This window comes from Sebastes fasciatus, chromosome 19, assembly GCF_043250625.1.
Source record: "Sebastes fasciatus isolate fSebFas1 chromosome 19, fSebFas1.pri, whole genome shotgun sequence".
NCBI lineage: Eukaryota > Metazoa > Chordata > Actinopteri > Perciformes > Sebastidae > Sebastes > Sebastes fasciatus.
The window spans coordinates 17,425,831-17,446,737 of record NC_133813.1 but is presented as its reverse complement, the minus strand read 5'-3'; the positions used below and the strand labels follow the sequence as shown (position 1 = coordinate 17,446,737).

Genomic DNA, 20,907 nt, shown 5'->3' with positions numbered 1-20,907 from the left:
GCCGGCTCTTTTAAGTGAACGATGGGAGCCGGCTCCCGTCCGAGAGCCGTTTTTTTTTTAATGACAGGATGATTTTCTCCGCGCCATGTGCTCTCCATGCACTGATTGTGACTGAATGTTGTGTTATTGACGTCCGTGTGACCAATCAGGTGATGACAGACAAGGATCATACCATCAAGCAGGGAGGGGCGGGGTTGCGCGGAGCGCTGACAGTCTACAGGTACATAGCAGGAGGGAGAGGAGGAGAGAAAGAGAGAGAAGAGTGTGATGCGCGGAAACGAAGCAGCATGTAAAATGATGGTATTCTGGAAATTATAAGGTTTAGTATAATTATATTGAATAATTTAAGTGATATATTATGTGCACACATACTAATCATAGGTCAAAACAGCTAAAGCTAAATTTGGCTGAATTATAAAAGGCAGAAGTGTTTAAAACGAAGAGCCGTTTGGGAGCCGAAAGAGCCGGCTCTTCTTGGTGAGCTGAGCCAAATGATCTGGATCACTAAAAGGAGTGTGAATTCCCATCACTACTACTACAGTTGGTTCTTTGTTTGCTAGGTTTGAAGGTAACGCGCATGCGTACTGGCGCTCTTCATTTACACACTACACAGGTGCGCTCAGCTCAGCTCAGCCCACAGAGGAGGAGGACACACTGCAGGTAGAGGACGAGCTATGTCGTAAATAACGTTACCGGAAATAACAGAAATAACGGAAAATGTTTGTTTGTTGTTATGATAATTAGGGGTGTGTGGCAGCAGGAAGTACTTAAAGGGAATATAAAATAAACATAGCAGGTGCTAACAACGTTCAAGTGACTTGTCTGTCTGGAACAAACAGGTGGCCATTTTAGTAGCCTGATGGATTCCCTCTTTGTGAACAGCAGCAGGATGATGTGACAGAGAGCAGAGAGCACAGTCAACATGGAGGACTTTTTCAAAACGGTAAACCTTTATTTATTTATTTTATTTATGTTGTATTTATTTATTTATTTGCACATATATAAAACTGCACAAAATCCAGTCAATAAAAAAAAAGAAAAAAAAGAAATATACACCTATTACCTCCCCCCAACCCCAGGAGAAAAAAACAACAATAACAAAAAAGGAAGAGAGATCTAAACTAACATAATTTAAAAAATATAAACAAAAGTTAAACAACAACAAGAAGTACACAAAATGTGCAGAAAAACCTAACCAAGCAGTGGAAAACAATCCAATAAAAACAATGAAATACATACAAAAAAAAAAGCAGTACAGAAGAAAAGAAAATATATCTAAACATATCAAAAGATAATTAGACATCATTAATTAAATGTGATGATAATTTCCTTTTAAAATGTTCTATGAGCTCTTGATCACATGTATTTTGGTGTTCCATATTTGTACACCACGATATACCTCTCACAGCTTGTGTCTGTTTTTGTCTTGTCATATCCAGTAGCCTCATCTAAGTGTGTGTTTATGTGTGTGTGTGTGTGTAGGTGGGGGAGTTGAGAAGCCTCATTGAAAAAATCTCCTGCCAAGCAGAAGAGGTGGAGAGAAGCCACGGCGCCATCCTTTCCACTACAAACCAAGACAAGAGTGAGTACAGAGCACACATCATGGTAGTTAAAATGTGCATATCCTGGTTGGAGGTGTACACATGAGCTAAACGAAAGCTTTCATATGATAGCAAAAGTAGAAATTTGATGCCCTCACTGTTGTGCAGAAGCTCTCAGAGATCTACCCCCCTCCTCCAGGGCAAACAACACTGAAAAGACAAACAGAGCAGCAGGAACAAGAGGGCTAAACAGCCTTTGACAAACACACCTGTGTCTGTTTACAGATGGGGTAAAGATGACTATTATATGGAGGTAGAAATAGATAGCATAGAAAAAGAGGAACCACATCATGTTTAGGCAATTCAGGACTAAAATGTAATGCTTGTGTCATATGTCACATATAGCTACATAATCTGCATACACACATATGCTCCTACACAATGATAACAATAATGTTACATCAACAACAAGCCAGACAGTAAGTGGAAATAAAACCATGTCCAACATGTGGCAGCAGGAGCTCTCCTGTTGTAAAGAAATGTATAAAGAAAAGATTACAGAATTAAATAAGTTTGGGGAAATAAATAGCCTAATGGGTGAAATGCAAAGGGAAAATCCTGCAGAAATAAATACATACATTTTAGAAATAAATATAGAATGAAGAAAAATGTATGCAAAAATAATTAAATGAAAAATACACGCAAAAATAAATAAATAAAAAATGCATGCAAAAATAAATAAATAAAACATTCATGTATAAATAAATAAATTAAAAACTTTATAAAAATAATTACAGAAATAAATTTGGGGAAATAAATAAGGGGTGAAATGCAAAGGGAAAATCTTGCAGAAATAAATATATACATTTAAAAATAAATATAGAATGAAGAAAAATATATGCAAAAATAAAAAAATACATGCAAGAATAAATAAATAAAAATGTCATGCATAAATAAATAATTTTAAAAATTAATAAAAAAAGATACATAAATAAATGAAAGGAAAAATGAAACAAGAGTAAATTAATACAAGGGTAAATAAATAAAGAGGAAATAAAAACATAAATCAGTCACAATTTATCAATTAATTAACGGCTACGTTTATTTTTTTAATATTTTTGATACATTTAATGATATTTATGTATTTATCAAGTTATTTATTTATTTTGAGTTTGGCAGGTTCCGTCCTCCATACTCTCCACACTCCATGTTGAGTGGGTTTAATTAGCTAATTTCTAACTAAACCAAAGTTACTGCTTGAAATGCACCACATTACATTCTGAAATTCTAAGAAGTGAACTTGTTCTTAGGGCAAAAAGACGACTTGGAGCTGCTGAACAATGAGACCAAGAAGAATGCCAACTTGGTCCGAGCCAAGTTAAAATGTGAGTGGAACTACGTTTTTATTTTGATAATCTTTGCAAAATGTGCATTCTGTACAGTAGATATTGATTTGTCTCATACTGTGGTTGGGGCATAACACAACTAGAACAGTTTTCAAAAGTTATCAATATGTGTGGCATCATTGTTTGAGACAATGAGGAGGAACTGTGTAGCACATCACGCTTCCTCAACTTCTGGAACCGCATAGTTCATATAACACCGCATTTGACTTGCAAATGGTTAGAAAAGTAAGGCTGTGCTTCACTCTACCGGTCATCAGTAAATGCATCGTCGCAGATTAACAAAGTCCTGATTGTAGGAAGATACAGAAACATTATAACTGTCTGTATCAGACAATCTGTAATCTAACCAACATGTTTTCTACAACTGCGTGCACAGAGAAAAGTGTGGTAGAGTTTTAATTCAAGTTTTGTATTGGTTCTGTGCTTGTTTTCATATTAGATCTGTGTTCTTTCAGCAATGCAGGAGAACTTGCCTGTGGATGAGAACAGTATTAGGGTCTCAGCAGCTCAGCGTATTCAGAAGAACCAGGTCTGGCAGTGCTTTGATTTCCTGTAATAAGCCAGGTGCATAAAAATGGCCAACTCTGAGTTTATTATAAAGAAGTCTAAATCTTTACGCACCTGACAAAATCAGCTTCTGACAAGATCTATATTTAAATGAATTGATTTTTTTATTTCTGGTTAAGTAATCTGATTTCTGTTTGACTGACTTTCACCAGCACTCCCACCTGACTCGGTGCTTTGCTGAAGTCATGAGGGGCTACCATAAGACGCAGATGTCCTTCAGAGAGAAATGCAAAGCACAGATTCAGAGACAGCTGGAGATTGGTGAGTTGCCAAAAACAAATGGAACCAAAACATTTACACTTGTTCCTCCCCCCCGCTCTGCTCAGTGTTGTGTAAATGGAGTTCATATCATATACCCGGATCTTATCATGCCAGCACAGTTATTGCAGGTGTTTTCTGTACCAATAGCACCTCAGAAAGTCAGAGATGGTATGATGCTGGTTTGGTAAACATAAGACTGTATATAAGAAGTGGACGTAGTCACTGTGATCTCACCCGTTGGTAGCATTTTGCTCGTTGCCATCTTGGTTATTCCAACAAGAACTGACCCGAGAGGGTGTAGCTAAGTACAACCGAACGCTGAATAACACATTTTTAGGCGACCCAAAAAGTTGCAATTAACTGTCATAAACTGAAAACACACTGTGAAAAGTTCTACGACGAAAACACGGACAACTCCCAGACCAGACAATGCCGTGGTAGCGATCTGTCAGTCACAAGGTAGCCACCCCCTAAAGCATACCCTGCTGTATTGTCTGTTTGGCTCTAAATGGGACCATAATTTACTAAATGAACATCATGCTGTATTGAAGAAGACTTGAAACTAGCAATTGAGACCATAAACTCATGTTTACAATGTTTACTGAGGTAATAAATCAAGTGAGAATTAGGCTCATTTTCTCATAGACTTCTATACAATCAGACTTCTTTTTGTAACCAGAGGAGTCGCCCCCTGCTGGCTATTAGAAAGAATGCAAGACCCGGCGGTTGCCCACTGGTGGTAATATTATTTCTTCTTCCCAATTACTTCATTATTATGAGTAAGAAGCTCAGCATTCAATTTTAATTATCTATCAAACTACTTTTCTCCTTCAGATTAGACACAGGCTGTGGTTTAAATCTACAGTATACTGGTTTTTAGTTAGGAGAGAGTGGCGTAGCAGTAGAGAGGAGTAGTGATTGTCTATTTTTGTGTAATAGGTCATTTAATATTTAAGCATGCACTTTCGTTTTAAAATTCTGCTTTTGATATGACAGCCTGTTAAACTAACTTGCATAATCTGTTTTAACTCAACTGTTTCAGTGGATAAAGTGACTACGGATGAAGAGTTGGAGGAGATGCTGCACCGTGACAATCTTTCCATCTTCATATCTGATGTTAGTGGAATTACCTTCAGTTCTGGGCCACAAAAATGTCTGTTCAATAGTTAGTAATACCTACTGTAGTCTTGTTTTTGTTGTCGATCACTTAGATATACTGTTAGAATGCAATGTGAAGCTGATTGATGATGATTATAGAAAAACAACTGGTGTAATTTTGCTATCACAGATCAACTCTGACGCCCGGATTTCAAGCCGGGCTCTGAGCGAGATCGAATCTCGTCATCAGGACATCATCTGCCTCGAGGCCAGCATCAAAGAGCTGCATGAGATATTTGCCGACACCGCCATGCTGTTGGAGATTCAGGTAAGATGGCTGCCTCATTTGGAAATGTTAATGACAACTGATCGAAAAGGAATAACACTGATGACAACCTGACTGGTGGTAATTCTGTTTTTCTTCTATCAGGGGGAGTTGATCAACAACATAGAAAAGAATGTGACGAGTGCCGCAGAGTACATAGACGCATCCAAAGCAGAAACCTACGAAGCAGTGACGTACAAGAAAAACCGACACAAGATAGCATCACTCCCGAGGTTCTTCAAGTCCTTCAGGAGGAAAACAGCTAAGTAACAGCTAAAACTGCTACTGATCAAAACACCTCCGCCTTAAACCACGACTGAGCTCCTGAATCTGTTTGAACACCGACTGTACCTAACATCCTGATCAACATCAAAGCCTGTGTGCTCGACAGAACACACTTTTCATCTGATCTATTACGGTACAGAGCCTGTCTGCCCGCTCAAAGGATAATGAGGAAGCTGTTATTTTTATTTGCATTCAAACTGCTGTGATAATGATCTGTCAAAATGAAAGTGACAAGATACTGAGCCAGCTTCTGAGGCTACCTGGACAACTGCAGCATCCCAAAAATCTGAATTTGAACTTACTTGTCCAATGTTTACAGACTATCATAGCAAAATTGCTCCATTTCCACCACAATAATACAAACAAATCTTTTAAAACACTAACCCAAGCTGCACTTTTAGACGCACTTACCCTTTCGGATTGATTTGTCCATTTATTTCCTCACTCACAGTTAGCCGTTGTTCCACATAGTGGCCAGTAGATGGCGTGGCAACATTAGATAGAACCAGGATCACATACCTTCTTTCCTCTCTGCAGTCCTGCTGAAATCTTGTTTTTGTCTGATACTGTGTTTTACTAATGCAAATATAATGTAATATTCTGTTGTCTAATACTATGAAAAAAATGTTTGTAATGTCTTAGGATGAACTGTAAGACCATGCCAATCCTAAAATAAACCTAAGCTACGGTACATAATTTGTTACTGGGGCTTTATTGTAAAGTGAATCATGTATAAAAGCTATAGTCAGAGGTCTGATAGTCCCCCTAACCCTGCCACACAAATGTCCTCCTTCAAATATAAGGAATGCAGCTTTAAAAGGTCTTTCATGTTGACAAATTAAAGGAAAAAAACAACATAAAATGTCTAAGTTTTGCCAACACAAGCCAAAAAAGCAGCTTCAGTTCCCAACGGCATATATTTGTGAAGTCTCTGGAACTCTACTCCAAAACATGATTCTTCTCTCAGTGTTTTGATGATGGTGATGGAGAGTGCTCTGTATCGGTCCAAAATCTCAACTGGGGTTCAAACTGATGACTACAAAGGTCATAGCATGATTTACATGATTGTCATACTCATTCAACCACTTAGTGATCCTTTATGTCCTATAGATGGAGACATTATCGTCCGAAAAAAGAGACCACTTCTAACAGGATAGAGGTGTTTCATCATGGAATAAAGGTAATCACTACTGAAGCATATGTATTTATTATGATCCTCCACTGACTTGTTTAGGGTTTTCCTTTAATGGGGACACACCCCAGGTGAATAGGGTCAAATTATAATTAAATACAATCTAATAGATACCACCATGAAACCTCCCCGGTAGATTACTTACATTAAGGCAAATATTTTCTGAAATTTGAAATTTAAATATGCGGATTATGCAGTATCGTCTTAAATATTTGCATACATTTCCACAACAGAAATCTGAACATTGGATGAAGCCAGGTTCAAAATGTTTGTTTCAATTTGTTGACATATTGGAGTCAAAGGTTTTTTGCTGAGGGAATTTGGGATCTCTGTTTTTATCACCCCATAAATCAGAGTATACTGTCAACAGTCTATTTTTTTTTCGGAATGAAAAGTTCCATAAATCAGGCTATGAGTGATATATGAACAAACCCCTCTGTAAACCTGTAACCTTCAGGATATAGATAGGAATGAAACTGGAAAGTTTGGTGTATGTAAGTGCTACTGAAATCTTTAAACATCCTTTAAAGATATGCATTTTGCAAGACACTACAGGTGAATAGGGTAAAAAAATATATAACTAATATCACCATGAAACTTCCCCAGTTGATTACTTACAGTAAGAAAATTATTGTTTTTGTCTTACAAGTGAAATTGTATGTTTAAATATGCAAATGAGGCATTATCTAATGCTACCTTTGGGTGAATGTAGGAGAAATCTACAAACGCAAATAGACAAAGTAGTGAAATAAACACCTAAATGTGTATTTTGAATGTTTCCTTTCCACTAGTCTGAAAGAAGACATGTTATGGAAGAAGGGAAAATTGACCAGTGCATGAAAAACAGTATGTTGCTTAAAATTATTCTTCGCCTGTGTGCATCTCAGTGTGATCTGACTGTAGGGGAGGATAGTCCAAAACTGAGACAAGCTGCATCGTGGGAATGCTGCCAGGATGAACCCATTGCCTCGTCTCTGTGTTTCTCTCTCTCCCCCCTCCTCTCTTCCGCCTGGATACGATTTCTCAGCACCTTTGCACTTTGCTGAAACCACTGATTTCCAAGTGGGGAACTGAAGAAGAATAATAATAGATAAGGATGACAATGTAATTTGAAGAAAGAAAAAAGGAAAAAGTGACTTGATAAGATAAAGAGAAAAATTAAGACAGACACAGGGCTTACATAAAAACATGGTTTCTTTATTGGTTGTGCCAGAGTGGTGAGGCCCTCAACGGAAGGGCGTTGACCACAATTTAAAAGGGCTGAGTGATGTGTGGCTGCGTAAAACGTTGGGCCCGTCTGTCTGCTTTGATTGACAGCTCATCTCTCTGTCTGTCTGTTTAAACAAACAGAGCTAATGTGCTGAAAATGGCCTCCAAAAACAACCATAAAAACATTCCTCCAGTTGGAATGGACTATAAGGATGGAAAAGGAGGAAAGGCCGAAGCACAAAAGGAGGAACAGTCTCTTTTTCTGTCTTCTCACGGAGCCTCCAGAGCAAGGCTTACTTCTTGGCTTTGCCCTGGGCGGCCACGGCCTCCATGGCCTTCTTTACGGTTTCCGCATCGCCGAGGAAAGACATGGGCTTTATGGGCTTCAGGTTTGCGTCCAGCTCGTACACGATTGGGATGCCTGTAGGCAGGTTCAGATCCATAATGGCTGCATCGGACATACCTGGATAGATAGACCAGACGGGGTAGACAAGCAGATCAGCAGGCAGAACAGAGAGAATGTAACTGATACTGTAAAAGGCTGCAGCTGGGCAGACAGGAAGGACATTATAAAAGCAATCAACTGCAGGTTTTCTTTATTGTATTTTAAGTTATTTTAATAACATCAATCTGTAATTTAGAATCTAAGAAACTTGATCTTTCTCTCAACCTTGACACCTACCATTCCTATCTGACATTTACTATTGCCCTTTAGGCTCTCTGGCTGTATTACTCCCTTATCCATGTCTGGCAACGCCTTGAAAAAGTACAACCTTTCTACAGAAAGGTCGTGACTGTAACGGGAACCAAGCTCATGACCCTCTCAACTGTCCCCTGAAGCTGAGTCCCTGCATGCTATTTTTATGCTCTGCAATCCACAACTGTGTGTGTGTGCGTGTTTGCAAAGACAAGAGTCTGTGATTATTCAGGCCTAGAGAGCTATTTTTAAACCAAAATATAAGTTTAATTTGCAATTTTCCATGTTGTGGTGTTAGATTTTATATTGTCAGCCTTCATCTCTACTTTTCACTACAGAAATTTCTTCATCTGCTTTTTTTTTTTTAAAGCTTTGTCCACCTACAAACTGTAACGCTCACCCTCCAAGTGCTTGACGATGCCGCGGAGGCTGTTGCCGTGGGCAGCGATGATAACGTTCTTTCCAGCCTTGATTTCAGGCGCGATCACGTCGTTCCAGAAAGGCAGGGCGCGGGCGATGGTGTCCTTCAGGGACTCGCATGTGGGGAGCTCACCGGGCTTCAGGTTCTTGTAGCGCCGGGACTGTAGGTGGCGAGAACAGGAGAAGGTAGTTTAATTGACAGAAGTTACATAACTGACTGTTGAGCACTTTCAAATGAGTCTATGCCAGTTGCTGCTTTATGATATTCCTCTGATTAGTGAGAAAAATCATATAAAAAATGGCTTATTCTAGCCAACACCTCTTCTCCCGTAGTTTCAGTTTGTCTCACCTCACTGATGATTTTGTTGTAGTTGTGCTCCTTGTCCATGGGTGGAGGTGGGGTGTCAAAGGAGCGGCGCCAGATCTTCACCTGCTCCTCGCCGTGCTTCTCGGCCGTCTCGGCCTTGTTGAGACCGGTGAGGCCTCCGTAGTGACGCTCGTTCAGACGCCAGGTGCGAATCACGGGCAGCCACATCTGGTCCGTGATCTCCATGATGGTCCACAGGGTCTTGACGGCACGTTTCAGCACGGAGGTGTAGCACACGTCGAACTTGATGCCCGCATCCTTGATGGCCTGGGCTCCGCGCTTGGCCTCCTCCACGCCCTTCTCACTGAGGTCAGCGTCGAACCAGCCGCAGAAGCGGTTCTCCTGGTTCCAGGCGCTCTCGCCGTGGCGGACGATAACCAGACGATGGGCGGCAGCCATGTTTACAGTGTGTCAGTGAGTTTAACTTCAACACAGTTCCCTCAGCCCTTCTAAGTTGTGCACACACACAAGCACTGTCTGACCAACAGTGAGCACAAGCCTGCATGCCACACTCTTTTTATAGCAGACAGGCCTCCTTCACTGTCCACCTGTGAGAGGCATTCATGCTCTAACGGACATACGTGTCCAGCCAATAGCAGCAGACCTCGGCTGAGCTGGTGGGACATGTGGTGGCTGCGAAGGCCAGAGGTCAGATATTAAGCCCAAAATAGCAACATGACTTTTAAACTGAGATCTGTGGAACAAAAGTGTAAAGATCAGAGTTGGCTGCAGAGAGGCGCCTCAGTCTGAGATGTCTCATCACTGAGAGAGAAACTGCAGCTCATTACACTGTGAAGAGTTCATATGTTTATAAATATTACATTTGTTCAGAGGGCATTTGTTGTGCATATAAACAGGCTCATACAGGTCCACTCAGTTTCAACACTGTGGTGGGGGGAAATCCATGGGCCACATGTTGCCAAAACACAGCTGCATTAACAGCTGCATACAGAACGCACTCATGGGCTTTGTCTTACTGTACACGTAGCTGCCAATGCCAGCAACATAAATGATGCAAATAACTGACTACCACTGCTAATGATACTACTCTTACAACTACGAACAATAATTACAACCGTTTGTCAGTTAAAAGAAAATGTAACTTTATAATAACCATCATTTATAAATGGTAAATTGATAGTTAATTCAAATTAGTTAATAACTATTTTACTGTTAACAAACAATGAAACGAGAATTAATAATGTTTGAAAATGATTAGTAATGCTATAATTTCTGTTATTTTATCAGTAGTTTGTGTAATATGAAATAATTAGTTTATAAATTTGATATTGTATCATAGCTGAAGGAGATGATAACAATTATTATTAATTATATTAAATCAATACACTATTAACAGTTTACTGTGGCACACATATTTTATACACTATATTAAGTATTTGTTAATAATTACCAAATTATTTGTAAACCTTTTAAGAAATTGTTTGTAAAACATATATAAACATTATGTAGATAAATGGACCAGAAACAAATTATTAACCATTGACAAAGTATTAACTATCTATATAAATAATGTTTCTAGATGCTTTACAACATATTTTTTAACCATTTAACTAGGTATTATAATCATCAGATGCAACTTTATTATAGCCATCCAAATAATGTTTATAGGTGGTTTACAAACCAATTATTAACCATTAACAAAGTGTTACAAATATATATGTAAAGTTTATATATGTTTTACAAACAATTTCTTTAAGATTTACAAATAATTTCATAAAATGTTATAATGTGTGCAACAATAAACTGTTAAAATAACTAAACTATAACTAAATATGTTATATAAATAAAATATATTAGTATATATACTGATATAGATAACTAAATTATGGCATTACTCATCATTTGTAAACATTAATTATCATTTCATTGTTTGCTAACAGTAAAATAACTATTAATTAGATTTATTTAACAATCAATTAACCATTTATAAATGATGGTTATTATAAAGTGTTACCAAAGAAAAAGGGCTCGACCTGCTCCAACCTGAAAAATCATCATAAAGTCTCTGGCTGCGTCCCAGATCTCTTAAATTGTATCCCTGTTCCCTCACTTGCTTCATTTCCTTGCGTCTCTCTGTGCATCAACCCGGTGGGAGGGACGCAAGGAGACAATGCAAGTGAGGGAAACGTGGATGATGCACCCACTATGTTAAATTTTAAACAGGCAGAGGGATTTATCAAGTGTTATTACCGTCCATCACCTCTAGGAGCCGCTCTAGTATCATTTTTACATGCAACACTGTTTGAAGTAAGACTGTGGACGCCTGGCATTTTATCTCAAAGGAGTTAAACTTTAGTAAAACACTGTGAGATATAGCAGCTGCCATACGAGCTCAAAGTGCTGCCCTGGCTGTGATAGGAAATTGCCCTGTCTCAGTATCACTACTTTTAATATACTTAATAATTCAAGCTATTCCGGAGTTGAGAAATGTCTAGTGTTCCATCCTATTGGAAATATAATACGCCACTGGGACAAATAATCAAAGCCAAATATCCTGCAGTATCCTTCTTGAAATGTAATGTTGGGAAGCACTCAAAGTTACAGGACAGAGATAAATGTGCTGATGTGCAGCCCGGAAACTGAGCCACAGAGCCAGAGCTGTCGGAAAAGTCAATGTCTCCTGCAACCACACAATCAGATTATGATCCATATATAGAAAGAAAAGAGAAATACAATAGTCCAAAAATATAATATTAATGGAATTCCAGGCGTGACGCCAACCTGCACCATGTGATCCTGATAAGGGGTTAGGTGACTGTAATGTACAAAGTAGGAATTGACAAGGATGATGCTGCAGGAAAAAACACAGGATGTGTCTGTTTGGGGCTGGGTCACTCTGGTTTTATGGTGAATTAATAAAAATGAATATGAAAACAGTTTTCAATAGTGGATTAATGGAGAATTAATACCTAGCTCTGCTGTTTAGGTTTTGGTTCTATGGCACATTTACTGTTCAACCCCTGTAGGCAACCTTTTTCTAGCAAAAAAGGAGCTGATAAACCAGTTGTACGCTACCTGCCAAACAAAGCGCTGAGGAGAGTGAACATTTGATTTGTATTCTTTATGTGTCTAGAAATAAGTCATAATATGAGCTCACTCTGTCAAACTGTTAGATCAGAGTTTGGGTTCTCAGTAGGCCAGGCATCACTGAGTTTTGGTGCATTGTATCCAGCTGATGTACTTTTTCTTTTCCTTTTAGTCCTGTATACTGGTGTAGGCTAAGCACTGAATGTGATTGCACTGCAGCTGCTTATTCATAACGTGTGATGTAACATTACAGTGTAAGAGTGTAGTGTTTTGTTATGTATGTGAAACAGTGTACGCCTTGTGATGCAAGAATTCTAACAGCAAAGAAATTGAATTAAAGCTAAGCTATGTTCTATGTCTGGTAAATGATCAAGCAGGCAGTATTATTAATGGTGGTGGAGGCGGTGTATCTGTCAGCATGTTATTCAAAGTGCCCCTAGTGGCCAAAAGGGGATTAATAATGCACCTATATAAAGTGCCTATAAATACTATTTATGAAGCTATTTCACTTCACCACTATTGCCACAGAGTATGTGCCGATCCCAGTGAATCAATCTGTAACTGCCACCATGTAACTGTAAAATGACACTCAGTGTTATGTTGTTCTGCGTGTAGCCTTGACATATCTGTGTTAAGAGTTGTATATCTGCATGTACATGACAGCAAGAGAACAATTGTTGATTGTATATTGAGGTTGGAAGGCTTCGAAAAGGGATGTTTTGCCCAGTTGTGTGATGCTGTCATCAACTTACCCTTGATGCCTGGGGTTACTGTGAATTTTAAAGAGGCCCTTTTGTGCTTATTTTCAGGTTCATACTTGTATTTTAGGTTTCTACTGGAACATGTTTACATGCTTTAATGTGCAAAGAATGCTCATACCAGCTGTGCTGCAGCACCTCTTTTCACCCTCCGTCTGAAACGCTCTGTTTGAGCTCCTGCCCCCCCTATCGAAAACCCCAGTCTGCTCTGATTGGTCAGCTGACCAACTCTGTTGTGATTGGTCAACTGAACCAAACTCTTTGGAATTCCGCTCAAGCTCCGCTCTAACTAGCTTTGTTTGAGGGCGTGCCAAACTAGCCGCTAGGCAGGTATTATGCAAATGTGTTACTTGGTGACATCACCATGTTACGGAAGAAAAGGCGGGACTTCAAGCAAGGTGTTTCAGGCAGTTCAGGAGCAGTGTTTCTGTGGGGGAGAGTAACTCCTTTTTGGCGTGGACTTAGGGCTTTGTAACTTTGCAGATCTTCTATATGCAAAACTATGTAGCACACTAAAGGAAAGGGAAAACAGGTCCTCTTTAAAAGTAATACAGTATGTGATGCTTAGACTAAGACTGGGCTTTTATGTTAATCACAGGGAGAACAAGCAACAACCTGGAAATTAGCACACTATAAGTGAGTTAATGTGTTGGGGAAGAGAAGTTAATGGTCTACTGTCTCTCTTTCATCTCCCCAGGTCCTGTCGGCATCTCGTCTGCCAAGAAAACGCCCCGGTGCAGATTGTCAGACTGCTGCTGTCAGGGTGAGAAAGAGTGTACACGGGGGAGTTTGTGTGATCACAACTGTTACGATGACTCAGCCTGCAGCAGAGTCCATGCAGCTCCCACTGAAGTCCCCCACCTCTCACTGTTTGGGGCACAGCGCTGTCTGTAAGTACCAGGGGCTTTTGCTTTGCTCTGCTTTGCTGCATAGGCAAATTACTGGAGCATTCACACTATGGATCATGCACATACACACACACACACAGACACACACGCGCACACATACACACACACACACACACACAGATATTGCTGCAAAGCACTGCAATAGACTGCATTTATGCATGGAGCTCGAAAGCAAGATGAATTCCCCAGCATAAACTTCCACTGAACCACCGCATACCTACACAGATGCACCCACCCACCCACACACACTCACTAGTCACACAAGAAAAAGAAAATGCGTGTCAGCAGCTGGGTGTAATTGACCTGCCAGGGTATCTGTGCTGCAGATGAGAGGGACTGTTTGTCTTTTATAGAATTTGAAGAACAACCTGACAAAAAGGCAAAGAAGACTTTTTTTTGTTTACTGATAAAAACCTGAAACAACAAACCAAAAATAACATGTTTGTTTTGATTTGTGATCCATAATGCTTGCTTTCTCCAATGTCAAATCGTAAGGGACAACATAACTGTATATACCTTATTTATTATATATACTGCGCATGTCTTGTGCCACTGGCACAGACAATGCAATGTTCTCATTACATTTAAGTTGTTCATTTATGCAACAAAAAAAAAACGTCATCACACAAAATTACTGCCAGATTCAAGACATTTTGGTGAGTTCAGAAAATGTATGCTGTTAGTTTCCATAAGGTCCTTTTGCAGAGTCAGCAAAAGACAAGAGCAAAGCTGTGAATTCATAGTGAATATTATTAACATGAAGGGAAAAAAACAGACACAACATGTATTCACTACCAATCAACCAACCTCATAGCAAACAGCCGAGCTTATTGATGCACCAAGGAATAAGAAAATATATTTGATGTTTCTTCTTCTTCTCTATATCGTCTATAGTGTCTTCAACATGTGACCTTCTGTTTGGGTGGGATTTTATCATTGCAGGTTTTTTTGAGGTTGTGGCTGCAGTTCTGCTCGCCACCAGAAGAAGAGATGCTGTGTCATGGTTGTTAAAATGAGGACAACCCCCCTGCCCCCTCCCCTCTCTCCTGCAGAGAGGATAGCACAACAAGTATGTTTTTGCTCTATCGATCTCCTAACAAAATTCATCACAGTTAATAGCAGTATCGCTGTGGTCAAAGTCCAGGTTCAGGTTCTATGCTAAAAAAATGTGCTCTATTTCTTGTTTTGGATGTATTTGTGTTTTTTTTAATAATCTGTTTTATTTCAAGTGATTTTTTTCAGAAACTTACCTTGGATGAACGTTACTGTTATGACAAACAGAAGAACGGATCCATATAACTCTTCCTTCTTGTCTTTTCTTCTCTCTATCTTTAACTCATTCCCGTGGATCCTCTCTGTCTCATCTCCTGCCGTTGCAGTGTAAGCCTATCGAGGCTGCATTGTCAGAGTTTGGAGGAAAGCGCTTACGTCAGAGCTCACTGTCCTGCTATAAAAGCTCAGGCTGCTGCAGCAGCGAGCAGTCGAGGCATAAACCTGAGACCTTCACACAACTCCACACACACACACACAAAGAGGAGAGGGAGAGCAGCTCGTCCTCCCACAACTCAGCCATGAGTAGCATCGGATATGACCCCTACTACTCCGCCTCACCGTACAGACGCTGGTATGTCGAGGCTCCCCCTCGTGTCGTGGTGAACCGAGGGAGGACCCACTCCGTCTACTCCTCTCATGCCTCCCCGCTGTCCTCCTCCCGTCATCAGTACTCCTCTCCCGGCCGGGTGCTGCTCTCCTCCTCCTCGCAAGCCTCGTCCGTGGATCTGGAGCTCAGCCAGGCCGCCCAGATCAGCTCAGAATTCCGCACCGTGCGCACCCAAGAGCGCGGCCAGCTGCAGGACCTCAACGACCGCTTTGCCGGCTTCATCGAGAGAGTGCGTGAGCTGGAGCAGCAGAACCGTGCTTTGGAGGCAGAGCTGCTGCTGCTGAGGCAGAGGCACAACGAGCCGTCCCGCCTGAGAGCGCTGTACGAGCAAGAGGCCCGGGCCCTGAGGGCCGCCGTGGATGAGGCCAGGGCAGAACAACAGGCCGTCCTGGGACAGAGGGAGCGGCTGGAGCAAACTCTGAGCGCGTTGCAGGGTCGATATGAGGAAGAAGTGCTGGCTCGGGAGGAGGCAGAGGGCAGGCTGATGGACGCCCGCCGCGAGGCCGACCAGGCTGCCTTAGGTAAGGCCGAGCTGGAGAAGAGTGTCGAAACTCTTCTGGAGGAGCTGGCCTTCCTCAAGAGGATCCACGAAGGCGAGGTGGTCGAGCTTCAGGCCCAGGTCCAGCTTGGCGTCCAGGTGGCGGTAGAGTCAGAGGCAGCAACACCTGACCTCTCCGGGGCCCTCAGGGACATCCGGTCCCAGTATGAAAGGCTGGCAGCAAGAAACATGCAGGCAGCAGAGGAGTGGTTCAGGGGGAAGGTGGGCTCCATGACCGAGACCGTGGCCCAGCACAGCGACGCCGTGAGAAGCTCCAAGGACGAAGCGGGAGAGTACCGGCGCCAGCTCCAGGCCCGCCTGCTGGACATCGACGCGTGCCGAGGCATCAACGAATCCCTGGAGAAACAATTGCATGAGATAGAAGACAAGCAGAGTGCTGAGATAGACGCTATGCACGTCAGTATGATGTATTATGAATTATTCAGATTGTTTGATTTTATTATGGTGTTTCATTTCATTTCATGTTCATATGTGCTTTTGTGTTGACTCGTCTTCTATTTAGGACACCATCGCAGAGTTGGAGAGCGAGCAGAGAGGCACCAAACAGGAAATGGCGCGCTACCTGAAAGAGTACCAGGACCTTCTGAATGTCAAGATGGCTCTGGACATCGAGATCGCCGCATACAGGTGAGAAGCAACAACAGTGAGGCTGAGAAATCCAACTGGATTTCTGAAAATGAAAAGAAGCAATGACAACAAAGACATCAAATGTCTTATTAGTGTTGATTTTAGCATGTTAAAGTGTTGCATAAATACCTAATCATGGGGAGACACAAGTTTTAGATAGATTTAGAGGTTATGCACAAGGTCATTTAAGGTGAAAATATGTCAACATTTAAGTAAAAGGCACCTGCATGTCAGAGTGCATGAGCAAATTTGAACAAAGCTATAGTATTGTATGTATAGTATGTTTCTTTTTATGTAGATCTGTAGGTCTGCAAAGTTTATGGCAAAACTAAATATATATATATAATTATATATATATATAATAATATATAATTGATTTATGTTGATGTTAAAGGTCTTATTGATAACATTTTTATGTATATTAATAGATATTTATTTTTAAAATAATACATCCACAGAGCCTTTAGAAAGGTGCCGAATAAAAGTATGGCTTTTCCTGAATTTTTTTTTATGATTGCGAATTAATCATTTAAAAAATGTTGGCGGGTGCAAAATTAATGTTTTGTTTATCACTGTGGAAGATATTTGATGTTCAGTTCTCACTTCTAACAAGGCTTGTGATCCAATAGTATTACGTGGTATCTCTGGGTCATCAGTTAGTGTGGAAAAAACTGATAAATTGCTGAGATTGATGGTAAGTGACTGGCAACGACTTGTTATGAAGTGAATGCAATGGAACGGGGGAGGGAGATTGCGACATCTAGTGGCTGAATGTTATTAATGTTATCAATAGCACCTTTAAGACTGACGGGATAGAACAGTCAAAAAGAGCAGGCCACTTTTATTTTGGTAAGCACATTCTGGGATAAAGCCCTGATCTGAGATTTATTAGGATAAATGTTCACTTTTCACACTTTGTATCAGAAACCGTAGCATTGAGTGTTAATACATGGCCACTAACTGAGTTCCCATCTACTGTACTACTCATCGCCTGTCTTTTCACCGACCTCTACAGGAAGCTGCTGGAAGGGGAGGAGTCTCGCTTCAGTGTAGGAGTGTCTGGGGGCGTGTCCTCCATGTACGGTCACAGTTACTCAGCGCCCTCCTTCGGCCGGCCCATCCTCTCCAGCATGAGCTCAGGCTCCTCCTACCTGGTGACATCACGTCTGCTCAGCTCCAGCTTCAGCACCACCGAGGGGATCATCTCTGCCAGCCACGCCCAGCAAGCAGAGGCCAGCCCACCAGGGGAAGAAGAGGAAGAGGAGGAGGAGGCAGAGGCAGAGGAGAAGGTAAAGGAGGAAGAGGAGGAGAAAGAAGAAGAAGAAGGAGGAGAGGAGACAAAGGAGGACGAGGAGAAAGAGGATGAAGAGGGAGGAGAGGATGAGGGAGATAAAGAGCAAGGAGACGAAGAAGTGGCTGAGGGAGATGAAGAGGCTAAGGGAGGAGATGAAGAGGCTAAGGAGGGAGAAGAGGGTCAGTGCATTGTTGTTGATTATGTTCTTTGATAGCTAAATTAAACTTCAATTATTAAGGTCGTGATGACAAATAATACAAATCTTAAATCTTCTATTGATACAGGTGGTGATGAAGAAGAGCAAAAGGAAGAGGTGACAGAGGCTGCTGAAGATGACGGGGAGAAAGAGGACAAAGGAGAAGGAGAAGAGGTCAAAGAGGAAGCACAAGAGGAGGTAAAAACAGAAGGAGGTGATGACAAGGGTGAGGAGGTAAAAGAAGAAGAAAAAGAGGAGAAGGAAGAGGCGAAAAAAAGCAAAGAGAAAGAAGATAAACCAGATGCCAAGAAAGACGACAAAGACGACGACAAATCTGACGCCAAAGACGACAAAGACGACGCCAAAGACGACAAAGCCGCTCCGAAGACAGATGACAAAGCTGACGCCAAAAAGGAGAAAGACGAGGGAAAAGCGGCCAAACCTGAAGCCGTTGAAGAAAAGAGCACAAAGGGTAAAAAGTAAGCCAGTAGCCTCGGCAAACTTCAATCAAGACTGTTCCCTTCCAGCATAACCAGTAGAGGCATCTACGCTATCCTCTCAAATCTGCTTGTTTAACATGATGCTCAATAAATCAGTCCAATAGCCATTTACAGCAACAAATCATGGTCAACTGCTTGCCAATATCCAGAGTAGTCCATAAAGGTCTGGTTGCACACTTCCTGATGAGTGTAATATGTGTAATTGCTGAATGCAACAGTGAGCGTGTGAGTTTTTGGTGGTTAAATAAACACCTCTTAAAGCCATGTGTGTCATTGATTTTGAGCTTTGTAATCATAAATATGTCCTGATGTATCTTTTAACACCTGGCAAGTAGATGGAAGAACACAGATTTACAGCATTATAGCCTCTGGAAACGATGTTGTTCTGTAATCACCTTGCCGGTGGTTGGTGAGAAATGTATGTTATTCGCTAATTCCCACGTTTTCCCAGTCGATCAGGCGATTACAAAACAGTGACAGTGACTCATTATATCCTAACATGTTACTATTTATTGTGGAGCCCAAAGGTTTTTTAAAGTCTGACACTATGGGGCTCCCTCAGACAAAATCAAGACAAATGCGGCCCCCCAAAACAACCCCTCCCCAACCATTTTAATGGGACATTCTGACAAAAAGAATATTAATAGTGTAATGCAGCTATTTTCAACCACTAGGCCGGGGCCCACTGGTGGGGCGCATAGGTGCTGCCAAATGGTTAGATGAACTGCTATTCTGTATTTCAGAGGTTATAGCAGGCTCACTTTTAAAGCTAGAGTGAAGATACTGGCATCATATGAAACTATAAAAACCCAAGGAATCCATCGGTACCAACCAAGTCATACTAGCTTGTCGGGAAGGAGGTTAAATAACGCTCCAAACTTATACGTTAAATTTTGGGATAAAGGAAAAACTGCCATTTTCAAAGTGGTCCCTTGACCTCTGACCTCAAGATATGTGAATGAAATTAGGTTGTATGGGTACCCACGTGTCTCCCCTTTACAGACATATATGTCACAGATGCAGTGACACAAAATCAAGCAATTTTTGAAACCAGTAAAAGTGTGGTGAGGAAATATAACCCTGAATACTTAAGGATTCATAATGGCAGGCAGTCATGGGTGAGGGTAAGATGAATATCTATGTGGGTCATTACACCTGAAAGTGGCATAACACATTATGTCATAGCCCAGTTTGTCATTTATTTGGGAAGGTGGAAATGTTTTAACAATCGGAAGTGGGCCTCGAGTTACAAAAGGTTGAGAATCCCTGGTGTAATGTGAAAAAAAGTTAATATAATTTTTTGTCACTCCTACTATTATCTTTGTCTTCCTGCTATTTGGGGCTATAACCAATCATGCTCTTGGGATAATTACAGTTCCCATAATGCTTTGGTGGATGTAAACAGGAAGTCAAATGTACAGACGTAGGCAAAGTTGTTGGTACCCTTCCGTTAAAGAGAGAAAAACCCACAATGGTCACTGAAATAACTTGAAACTGACAAAAGTAATAATAAATAAAAATTTACTGAAAATTAACTAATGAAAATCAGATATTGTTTTTGAATTGTGGTTCAGCAGAATCATTTTAAAAAACAAACTAATGAAACTGGCCTGGACAAAAATGATAGTACCCTTAACTTAATATTTTGTTGCACAACCTTTTGAGGCAATCACTGCAAACAAGTGATTTCTGTAACTCTCAATGAGACTTCTGCACCTGTCCACAGGTATTTTGGCCCACTCCTCGTGAGCAAACTGCTCCAGCTGTCTCAGGTTTGAAGGGTGCCTTCTCCAGACTGCATGTTTCAGCTCCTTCCACAGATGTTCAATAGGATTTAGATCAGGGCTCATAGAAGGCCACTTCAGAATAGTCCAATGTTTTGTTCTTAGCCATTCTTGGGTGTTTTAGCTGTGTTTTGGGTCATTATCCTGTTTGAGGACCCATGACCTGCAACTGAGACCAAGCTTTCTGACACTGGGCAGCACATTT

At 40.9% G+C, this 20,907-nt stretch overlaps 3 protein-coding genes across 3 annotated transcripts; 2 read left to right on the top strand and 1 right to left on the bottom strand.

Annotated features, from left to right (window-relative positions):
• Nucleotides 1–533: 533 nt before the first annotated feature.
• On the top strand, nucleotides 534–6,169 carry LOC141757371 (syntaxin-2-like). Its single transcript, XM_074617810.1, has 9 exons — nucleotides 534–660; nucleotides 883–943; nucleotides 1,483–1,582; nucleotides 2,852–2,926; nucleotides 3,403–3,476; nucleotides 3,667–3,775; nucleotides 4,818–4,891; nucleotides 5,064–5,201; nucleotides 5,304–6,169. Exons 2-9 carry the CDS (start codon nucleotides 923–925, stop codon nucleotides 5,466–5,468), a joined length of 756 nt encoding a protein of 251 aa, XP_074473911.1. The 5' UTR covers nucleotides 534–660; nucleotides 883–922; the 3' UTR covers nucleotides 5,469–6,169.
• Nucleotides 6,170–7,851: 1,682 nt separating this feature from the next.
• On the bottom strand, nucleotides 7,852–9,879 carry pgam2 (phosphoglycerate mutase 2 (muscle)). Its single transcript, XM_074617779.1, has 3 exons — nucleotides 9,351–9,879; nucleotides 8,982–9,162; nucleotides 7,852–8,347 (listed from the first exon to the last, which is right to left on the bottom strand). Exons 1-3 carry the CDS (start codon nucleotides 9,765–9,767, stop codon nucleotides 8,178–8,180), a joined length of 768 nt encoding a protein of 255 aa, XP_074473880.1. The 5' UTR covers nucleotides 9,768–9,879; the 3' UTR covers nucleotides 7,852–8,177.
• A 5,200-nt stretch (nucleotides 9,880–15,079) lies between these two features.
• On the top strand, nucleotides 15,080–19,182 carry LOC141757346 (neurofilament light polypeptide-like). The gene is made up of 5 exons (XM_074617778.1): nucleotides 15,080–15,151; nucleotides 15,462–16,697; nucleotides 16,804–16,928; nucleotides 17,944–18,401; nucleotides 18,507–19,182. The coding sequence occupies exons 1-5, from the start codon at nucleotides 15,083–15,085 to the stop codon at nucleotides 18,899–18,901; spliced, it is 2,283 nt and encodes a 760-aa protein (XP_074473879.1). The 5' UTR covers nucleotides 15,080–15,082; the 3' UTR covers nucleotides 18,902–19,182.
• The last annotated feature ends 1,725 nt before the right edge of the window (nucleotides 19,183–20,907 follow it).

What these genes read in the sequence shown, in the direction of transcription:
- LOC141757371 (XM_074617810.1), top strand. Translation starts at nt 923, where the DNA reads ATGGAGGACTTTTTCAAAACG. An exon ending in CACTACAAACCAAGACAAGA is followed by an intron (nt 1,583 to 2,851) that starts GTGAGTACAGAG and finishes ACTTGTTCTTAG; the next exon opens with GGCAAAAAGACGACTTGGAG. An exon ending in AGCGTATTCAGAAGAACCAG is followed by an intron (nt 3,477 to 3,666) that starts GTCTGGCAGTGC and finishes GACTTTCACCAG; the next exon opens with CACTCCCACCTGACTCGGTG.
- pgam2 (XM_074617779.1), bottom strand. Translation starts at nt 9,767, where the DNA reads ATGGCTGCCGCCCATCGTCTGGTTATCGTCCGCCACGGCGAGAGCGCC. An exon ending in ACAACAAAATCATCAGTGAG is followed by an intron (nt 9,163 to 9,350) that starts GTGAGACAAACT and finishes CGCCACCTACAG; the next exon opens with TCCCGGCGCTACAAGAACCT. An exon ending in CATCGTCAAGCACTTGGAGG is followed by an intron (nt 8,348 to 8,981) that starts GTGAGCGTTACA and finishes CTATCTATCCAG; the next exon opens with GTATGTCCGATGCAGCCATT.
- LOC141757346 (XM_074617778.1), top strand. Translation starts at nt 15,083, where the DNA reads ATGGTTGTTAAAATGAGGACAACCCCCCTGCCCCCTCCCCTCTCTCCT. An exon ending in CTGAGATAGACGCTATGCAC is followed by an intron (nt 16,698 to 16,803) that starts GTCAGTATGATG and finishes TCTTCTATTTAG; the next exon opens with GACACCATCGCAGAGTTGGA. An exon ending in ATCGAGATCGCCGCATACAG is followed by an intron (nt 16,929 to 17,943) that starts GTGAGAAGCAAC and finishes CGACCTCTACAG; the next exon opens with GAAGCTGCTGGAAGGGGAGG.